This window comes from Solanum stenotomum, chromosome 12 (assembly GCF_019186545.1).
Source record: "Solanum stenotomum isolate F172 chromosome 12, ASM1918654v1, whole genome shotgun sequence".
Classification (NCBI taxonomy): domain Eukaryota; kingdom Viridiplantae; phylum Streptophyta; class Magnoliopsida; order Solanales; family Solanaceae; genus Solanum; species Solanum stenotomum.
Genome location: NC_064293.1, coordinates 4109156 through 4119252, shown reverse-complemented (window position 1 = coordinate 4119252; position 10097 = coordinate 4109156). Strand labels below are relative to the sequence as shown.

Here is a 10097-nt window from a genome sequence, read left to right as displayed (position 1 = left end):
AGTCATATTATTATTTTGAAAGAATTTTCTTATTTGTTAAATCGAAAACCGAATCGTTAAAGACCAAAAACTGATAAAATGAAAATCAATAACAAATAACTTATTAGTTTGGTTATTGGTTTAGCATATTTAAAAACCAAAACCGATAAACCGATTGATAATGCTTAAAATCAAACTGAACCGACCGATACACACCCCTACTTAAAAACCTCCAAAAAGGGGGAAAACTCACACAACTCACTTCCGACCACCTCGGAAAGCGTGCCACCCATCCCAACACACCATAAGTACTACAACAAATCTGGGAAAGGAGCAACACTGTAAAATCACACAAAAACACGCAAATGACCAATAGGGTCACTACAACTAACCACTCCCAGCAAGCAAGACCATATGGCACCATGCTTTCATCACAGTATAAATGGTGAAAAATGTAAAGTATCATTGGTAAACCATTTAACACTGTTGAAAGACACAATTTTCTTGGATTATAATGGATCTCTAAAGCAATACATAAAATTGCTCCAGTAGTTCAGAATCCAGAATAGTTGAGTGATTTTTGTAGATGAAAGTCTTACGTTGAATAATTTTATTGGTATAAAATAAATCTCAATGACTTTGCTAGATAAATTTTATAGTTCAATGACCTTTTTAGATATCAACTCGTCAAAATTCTGTTTGATGTATTCCTTAATTTCTCCAAGGCTTCTGGTTTGGTGGCAATTAATAGTGAGTAAAGGTGTGTGTTTTATGAGTTTTGTGAAAGTGGATTTACCTATCAGGCACAATTAAGCACCAAAAGACAGCCATTATAAGTGCAAACCCCTTCTTCATAAGACACCAACTGGACTTCAAAGTATTTATGTTATGTCCTATTCTCAGTACAAAACTTCTAGTCTCAAATATTCACCCTACCAAAGAAGGTTGTCCAGCTTGTGTCAAAGCACATTTAAGAGACTTTTATGGACTAGAGGAGTAGACAAAGACTGAACTCATAGCTCAGGAGGTGGAGTCAATATTTTGGACCTCTTCATTTGGAATAGAGTAGCTATGTGTAAATTGTTATGAAACCTATGCAAAAAGAAGGACAAACACTTATTAAGATAATACAGCCTGTGAAGGCATGGTAGATGGTGCGAAAAATTCTCAAAGAAACTACTTATCTGGATCAACTAGGAAAGCAGGAGCATGACCTCATACAAATTCAGTAATTCTCGATCAAGTGGATGTATAATCATCTCAGAGGTGATTTTCCAAAAGCAACTTGAAGAAATCTTGTAAGTTGTATGCAACAACTATAGATGATTGTTTATCTTGTATCCTGCCGCCATACATGGCAGGTTGCAAACTGATGATAGTGTCTAGATGGACAAATATAGAAGATCGATTGTGTCCTTTTGTGTGCTAGACATGATGAGACACTGGACACTTAGGGGGCATTTGAAATAGTTTAGTATAACCATTCTGTTACCTATTAGCTTATTTTGTTAGATTATGAGGATGAACTTAATGAAAACTTATGAGTTTGAAAGTGATTATGAGTTTGAAAGTGATTTTATTGTTCACTTTCATGAATTCCTCCTAGGATTTGCAAGAGGTAACCTTCGCCTTGAGGAATCTATTGGCTTAAGTATTATCGAAATTCGAATGTATTAGAGGTGAGTAGAATTTAAATTCTTATTATTGCATACAATTCTTCAATGTTTATGGCTACTTTATACGTTTCCCTGCCTTTCAATTCCTTGCAATTTCATTTTAGTTGCTATCAGCAGCCCATTTATTTTCTTCACTTATCCTCTTATGGGGATCAAGGGTGCTCTACTGTTTATTACTACTGTGACATTTGAACTTTTGATTTAGTATTTGTAAATTAGAATTTTTTTTACCACTAAAACAATCTCTAGATTTTTTTCATAAGCCATAAAAAAATTTCTCTGAAAATTAATGCATGGTATTTCATAAAGGATTATTGTACACTATCACACTACAATAAAAACAACTTCTAACGGCAACAAATATACACGTTAACAAAGAGTGCTAAAGTCTTTTTTCGACATTAGTTAATTTTGACTGGATCCAATGTCGCTATAGGCATTAAGGACATTTACAAAGAGTGTTAATTGCTGCTAAAAATATATATTTAGCGGTAATTAAGCTATTAACATTAATTAATTGTCACTAAAAATCATTTCAGATGTAGTATCAATGCACATATCATTATCTCTTTCGTAAGCCTTTTCGTCTTTTTTTTTTGTCTTTCCATTGTCATATAGACACAGGGAACTAAAAAAAATAACATGAAAGAAAAGGAAGGAATAACTGAAATGGTTGCCTAAGGATAGTGGAATGATGAATAAATGTAGTAGGTTAAAATTAACTACATAAGTTAATTGTTTATGAACATTGTGATTGTTCCAGTTGATCCTCAGAGCAAAGTAACTAGTCCAAGCATGGCTGAAAAGAAGATAGCAACAACATTAATTGTGGTAGCAGTTGCGGTGCTTGGAGTTTGGGCTTGTTCAGGAGGAGGTGAAGGCGAAGAAGGAGCATTGGTGTTGGTGTTGTTTGAGGAAGCAGAACCTTTATCATCATCTTTGGAAATTGCAGCTACAGCAGGTAGTGGTGGAGTAACAAAGTCCTTAGTCTCCAAGTGCACTGGAGGGGGAGGCTTGTACTCTTCTACTTCTTTTGGATCAAGGGAAGTTGTTATCACATCCCCTGGATTTATGTCTGGTATCCTATATGACTCTAGATTCCCGGTGCACAAGTTCCCTGTGGCAAGAAGAAAAATGTGATTTTTCTATCTACACAATTAAGTAGATTAGATAAATTTGAGTGTTGATTTACTTACTGGTGTACGCATTAGCAGTGCCTGGGTACTGTGTTATAATTCCATCCGCACCATAGTAAATGAGGTTATGGATCAACGAATATGGATCAGAGCTATAATCCATGTAAATATCTTGGAATTCATTTAGAACAGTTCCAGCGTAGACACTAACATTGGCCCAATGCAAACATTCAATAAGGTTGGTGAAGTTCAAAGTGAAACCCTCTCCTCGAAACTGCGTGTATAAGGAATGCTTATGTAAAAATACTGCATCTGCATGCTTCTTGATTTCCAATGCTGTCTCATTCATTACGAATTCCACCTGTTTCTTAATGTGAAGTACTTTTTGGTAAGTCGGGATATCCTTGAATTTGTCCAGCACTGAACTTTCACCTGACATGATCAGAACCTTCTGAGTTGACTGCTTATCAAGTGTGGCGTTGCTCAAAGCAGTCGTGACTGCACCCACAACGTCAAGGCCCTTGTTGGCAAGGTAGGCAGCATTCTTTAACACATCCAAGATGCAGATATTAATAACTCTGGACTATATATATATATATATATGTGTATATGAACAATAGAGTAGAAAAGAAAATTACTTCTATGTTGATAAGAACTCCTGGAACAGCCTTTGCCTTGGCAAATTCCAAGAAATCTGAGAGAGTTACAAACTTGCCCACATTCTTGCGTGCTGGATCCCTTATCAAATCTCCATTAAATTCACTGAACATTTGAGCTGTGGCCCGGACCATATAAAATAAATAGAGAAAAGAAGAGAATTAGATTTCAGAAATCAAATCATGATAGTAATATTTGAAATATTATTGGTTGAAAGAGATGACTCGAATGCTCACGTTTTAAAGACAAAATTTCGTCCCATTTAAAATCGAAAGAGAAAATTCCCATAGAGGATTGAATTGAATCGACCTTAGCTGCTCGGCTCATGAAAGGTCCGGATGCAGTGGTGGTTGGGATGAGGTCAACTGAAGGTAAGCAGAATGCAACTCCGTCTTTTGTCATTTGGACAGAACAATCGATTATGTCAGCACCATCATTAACTGCTTTTTGATAGGCAAGATCTGTTGATCCTGGATACTCTCCATTGGCTCCGTTTGCAGAAATGATCAGAGCTGCCAATTAAAAATTGCACAATAGAATTGAGATGTCATCTTTTTCAAAAGTAAAACAGGAACGCTATTACTTAGTTCTTTCATTGCACAGAGAGATTCATTTCCTTACTAGGTACTTTCCTTGAAGCATTCTTACTTCCTGCCAAGCACGCTGCAACCAGAACGAGCAACAGTAAGCTTCTAGATTTGTACAAAATAAACTTGTATTTCCTCTTAATCTCAAGAAAAAAAAATATATATTCTTACCAATGGCCGTTGATGCAGACGTAGGGAAGTCTGTGACCACACCGTCAACAGCAAACTTAGAGTTGTCAACGAATTGCAGATACTCTCTTTGTACATCATAGCTGTAATTGTGAGGCAAATAGTTGTCATTTGCGAATCCATATGCAAAAACTTCAAGTCCTTGTTTATGAGCATCAGCCACTAAATTGGTACTAGGCTCTAAATAACGAGCTTTATTGACTGGCCATATGAATTCTCTTGGCACAACAATTCCAGTAGCGAATGTCTTGATCATTGGCAACTTTGTTAATAGTGAAGCATATGGTTCATTTGTTGTGGGTTCAACTGCATTTCTGTCAATGGGAAACTTGAACATTAGCTTCGTTTTGAGACCGTGCACAACTGGTCCCATGCTCTTCAAAAAACCAATCTCTGGAGACGATATGTAAGTGATATCCTTCTTTGTCTCCACGAGTTGCTTCATATGATCAAGTAAACTCAGTTTGTGCTGGTTGTAGAATGTCGCATACTGCAATACAGTTTACGAAATTAATTACCAACAATAGCATTTAATCAAATGTTTCAACAATGAGAAAAAAAAAAACCTCGGCATTGATCCAGAGTAGAGCATTCCTGTTTTCTTCTAAATATAGGTCAGTTGGATATGGTGATAAAAAATCAAATAGATCTGTTCTGCTGAATATTGATTGTGTCACTGTAGAACAAGAACACAACAAAGTCAGGGTATTCGTAGTAGGATATATCGATTTTGATGCGTTAGTTGTGACTTACCAATTAATTTATCAAACATCTCATCACTTGTAAGGTCCAATGCAAACCATCCTTGAAGTTCTTTTCCATTAACAATGTAAGTTTTTTTACGATTAGGAAAAGCATCCGCTGCATTTGTTGTATTCTGTAGGTTTAATTGTGAGAGACAAAATCCATGTCCATCGCGACTCATATGAAGATCACATAGCAAAACAGTACCACCCTTTCCAAATATAATTGATTGACTATAAGCTAGTTCTGTTTGTGGGGGATAAAGTCCCGAAAATCCCCCATTTGCAACGACAAATGGTTCATCACCATGTAGAGTTAACCATGTATGCTTCGGAAGAGGCGGAACAGAAACAGGAACAGGAGGAATAGGAACAGGAACTGCAGCTTTTGGATCAGCTATAGTACAATGGATCAAGCAGCATAATAATAACAAATGTTTGATCATTTTCTTCCAATCCTGTCATTATATTTATTTAACCAAAAACAAAAGGTGATTAAGTTATATAATTTCCACTTCAAATTCAATAATGCTACCTTAACCATTTAATCCCTAATTTCAATAATGAGGTTTACTAATCTTAATCTTGTAACACCATTTGAAACAAATATTCCTTAGAATACATAGAAACCCTTTTATATTTCTCCATTCCTTATCATATAATTCATAAGTTTCATCATTTCAATAATTTTATTAAATAATAAAATAACTAAAAATGAAACATCATTATAAATGTAAACATGCAATGACATATATATAACATCAAGAATTAAGAAGAAAGCAAGAAATACAATTAACACTCACATGAATCTTGAGATCAAAGGAAGAAAGAAGCATTTCTCCCTTGAGTTTTACAAGGACAAAAATTAAAGATAAAAATGAAAAAAAAAAGATGAGGTAAGAAACTTTCAAAGAAATAAAAAGGGAGAGGGAATTTTAAATAAAATGGAGAGAATATTAAGAGGCTTTAATTAATTTTCTTTATCGCATATTTCGGACTAATATCTAGTTAGTTCTTGTTTGTTTTTGGAATAATCGAGATGCCGATACTAATACAGAATTAATATTTTTCTTCAAGGATAATTTTAAAGACCTTCCTTCAAATTTATTTTTATAATACTAATCTCTTTTGCGATTTATTATATGTTGTTTATCTTCTTTAGTTTGATATATTGGTAACAATTTTTTTTTATCTATTTATTTTTAAAATAAAAGGGTAGACTTTTCCACAATTACCCTTTTCACAACTTTGAATATATTTACTACTATATTCTAAATTTAAATGCTTAAAAACCATCTCAAAATTATGTAAGATGAATAATATTCCACTTAAGATTCAATAATGCAACTTTTCTTACCATATCTCTAATTTGTACACATAATGTAATTGTTCATAAGTTGCCTCCTTATATACAAAAAGTGTAAAAGACAATAATAACAATAATCTAGAAAAGAAAAAAAAAGTTATAATGCTACATATATATGAATTAAATAATGTTCACTAAATACATGTTGTAACAACAATTGAAACTGTCAAACCACACATTCTTTAGAATAATAAATACATAGAAGAGCTTATGTATTTCTTTTCTTCATCTACATAATTCATAAGTTGCCTCATTTAAAATAACTTTCTTAAATAATTAAATGACTAAAAATCAAACATGCATGTTACATCATCATAAATGTAAATCTGAAAAAATATATGTGCAATAAAATATATGACATCAAGAATTAAGAGATGAAATAGAATAATACTCACTTGAATCTTGAGATCACCAAAGGAAGAGAGAAGCATTCCCCTTTGAGTTTCAGAAGGACAAAAAAATAAAGATAAAAAAAAAAGAAAGAAAAAAAATGATGAGGTAAGAAACTCTCAAGGGAATGGAGAAAAGCCGGAAAAGAAAATGAAGAGTTTTATATAAAATGAAGAGAATATTTAGAGGCTTTAATTAATTTTCTTTCTCGCATATCTCGGATTTTATTTGGTTCTTATTATTTTATTTTCCTTTTTAATGGATTTTACTATTTTTATTCTTTCCTTTTAGTTTTTTGGTTGAATTATTTATTTTCTTTTTGTATCTTCGCACATGTGTTTATAGTTCAAACAATTATTCTCATTTTGTGAATAAACATTTACTCATGCATATTTGTCAAGGGTTGATGCATCCTAGCATAACGAGTTTGAATCAATTAATTATTAAAAACATTTTAATTTTATCTTTCTATTCTACATGTGGATTTTTAAAAAAGGAAACCACCTTTTGGTTTAATCTTTAGTTTCTTTCTTTTGTTTTTCTAATAATTGTGATTACAATTCCAGAGAAAAGAAAGATAAACATAGATCAACAAAGGATTAGTATGTCATGATACAAAATTTTCTAAGTCGTGATGACACCTATACTCAACTCAGCAGGTGAATCATTTTCATATTTTAATTAATTTATATTGTTGACACCCAATTTTTCCCCTCCACAATTTAATTAATTTTCAAGTTTCTTCTTCAATTTGAAATAATTATTTTGAAAATCAAAAATACTTTCAAAATCATTTTCAAGGAAATGTTGACATGATCATTTTCATATTTTAATTAATTTTTATTGTTGACACCCAATTTTCCCCTCCACAATTTAATTAATTTTCAAGTTTCTTCTTCAATTTGAAATAATTATTTTGAAAATCAAAAATACTTTCAAAATCATTTTCAAGGAAATGTTGACATTTTTCTATATATATAAAATCCCTTTGAATAAATACTTGGAAACCAAAAAATAGTGTTCGAATTAAATATGGATTTTATTTTCTTTAAAATTGATCAATTCACGATTTAATTGATATAGCTAATGGTTTATCTTCAAAACAATTATTTTCAAATTGTTAAATTTAAGAAGCTTTATAGTTAATTAGATATATAATTTATTTCATTTCCAATCTTATCCAAATTGAATTTTCAAGGTAAAGGGCCCAAGTCCCTTCACCCTCATTATTCCCAAATTTGGACTTCAATTGTTTCAGTCATATTTGGCCAAACAAATCATGAGGGTCCGTTTAGAGACTTTGAAAATTAGTAGAGCTTGATTTTTCTTGTGTAGACTTTTAGTGATGGATATCAGGCTTTTAAAGACCAGAAATAAATTTTAGCGACTAGATTTCTAATATTTGAATGACAAATTTCAACTTTCGTCTACATTTTCTAAATTCAATTTCCTGAGCTAGAAAACTCTAATTAAGGCGATTTTAGTTGCGTTGACTCAGGTTTTGGCGTGGCTACGTTTTGGAGTGATCGGGGAAGCTTGAAAGTCATTGTTTCAAGGTGATTTCCACCCCGAAAGGTGTTATCTAAGCTTGATTTTGGAGCTTCTATGGTGATTTTATTGCATGGGCTATATATTTTAGCCCATTTTCGAGCTTGGATTGTGCCAGTTTTCGGGGCACAAGTTCCTTAGCTATATATGAATTTCTGAAGGAGACAATTTTGGGATTTCCAATGTGTGTCCCACATTCCCATTTTGATTCGATTTTCGATCCATCTCCAATTATTGTGATTATAGTGTCTAAACATCCGTATTGATATTGTGATCAATAATTTGTCACCATGACAGTGTTCGGAGTTGTTTCGAAAGCGGATAACTCTTGTGTGGTGGATTCAAAGAACGTGTGATCGACTTTGAGGTAGGCTTTGATCTACTTTCTTGATTAGTCTTTATTAGTTAATATTTAGAATAAATTACATGTAATTTAGGACTATATTTGTCGGGCATTAGACTTGCTTCTTTTATTCTACTTTTTCTTGATTTCCATATAAGTGTTGGGCTTATTATGTGTGACAAGATCATTAGTTTAGGCTTGTAGCCTTACTTGTAGTATGACTTAGCGTGATTATCCTTGTTAGGATTGAAACTTATGGTTTGAGGCTAGTATTGAGCCTTAGAGTATGCTTTATCACCCTTGTAGTGGTGTGTTGCTTCTGGTAGGGCTTGTTTCGTGTGGTGTATCTTATGTTAGTACTTGAGACCTTAAAGGCTCGTTATAGTTGTAGGTTGGCATTAGTTATGCTCAGTTGTGGGTAGGATCACTATGAAAGGGATAAGGCGTAATTCCTTAAGTTATTTCTCTCCCTTGTTGATTCAAAAGCTCTTCTGGACTCCTTTGCTTGTTGATTAACGGTAGGTTTGTATTGATTTATTGAGCTATTAATATATTATTGGGCTCGAGGCCATGGTCGAGGACCAATTGGATTTCAGGTTAGTACGCTCCGCCTTGGTAGTGTGGTAGGTTTGGTATTGTATATCTAATTGTGAGAACTTTTTTGAATGATGGTGATGGCATGCACTGCATATGTTGTTCATTCTCACGTGTTTTGTGGTACGATCTCGGTTCATGTATGTGTTCATCATTATCATTCACAGAGAAAGACTATTTTCACTTAGTTATTATTCTAAACTAGTTTTAACAAGAGTCATACCACATGGATCACTTTGTAAAGCTGATTTTTGAGATCTATGAGGCGTCGAGGATGTGCTCTTTTTCTACTTGAAATATTAGAGGCATCTAGGATGCACTCTGGTTTTACTTGGCTAGTCAGCGCATTGGCGCCCTTTCCTGCTTGGCTTTGGCTACTTATACCTCTAGTACCACGACAAAGAGAACTTATTGTAAGACCTGAATTCAGGCCCAGGAAGTGTATATAGACTTCCCACGTCTCCTATGGGTCCCTCTAGTTGTTTGTTCCATTGTACATGAATAGGGAGTTGCATGGGTCCTACCTCCCTTAACGGGTAGAGGGTAGGTGTATATACTTGTTTACTGATGGTTCTACTGCATTTTCTGCATTCATATGCATCACCTATCACATGTATAATTAATTATTGATGCACCCTCTTATTTTTTTGGGGCATTGGGTTATGTTTGTTATTTGTACCGTTCATGATTATGGGGGTCCGGTTAGGTTATTGTTTGACTATATTACGTATTCCTTTGTTGTTGATCTGATAGGTGATAGTTTGTGGTTTAGATTTGTGGATGTTAGTCCTACTGACCTTTGGTAGTTGACTCTTGTATCATAGCTTGCCTGTGAGTAGGTTGTTGGCTTGCGTTTATAGGTACATTCTTTGACTCTATTTCTTTACTC

At 33.6% G+C, this 10097-nt stretch overlaps 1 protein-coding gene across 2 annotated transcripts; it reads right to left on the bottom strand.

Moving 5' to 3' along the window:
- Positions 1-2380: 2380 nt before the first annotated feature.
- Positions 2381-6833, bottom strand: LOC125846951 (glycerophosphodiester phosphodiesterase GDPDL6-like). Of its 2 annotated transcripts, none has more exons than XM_049526663.1 (9): positions 6729-6833; positions 4978-5425; positions 4791-4900; positions 4207-4714; positions 4070-4111; positions 3685-3960; positions 3430-3566; positions 2852-3335; positions 2381-2772 (listed from the first exon to the last, which is right to left on the bottom strand). In XM_049526663.1, exons 1-9 carry the CDS (start codon positions 6762-6764, stop codon positions 2426-2428), a joined length of 2388 nt encoding a protein of 795 aa, XP_049382620.1. In that variant the 5' UTR covers positions 6765-6833; the 3' UTR covers positions 2381-2425. The 2 variants fall into 2 exon arrangements, with proteins under 2 accessions (XP_049382620.1, XP_049382621.1); XM_049526664.1 differs by lacking the exon at positions 6729-6833 and adding an exon at positions 5771-5813.
- Positions 6834-10097: the final 3264 nt, after the last annotated feature.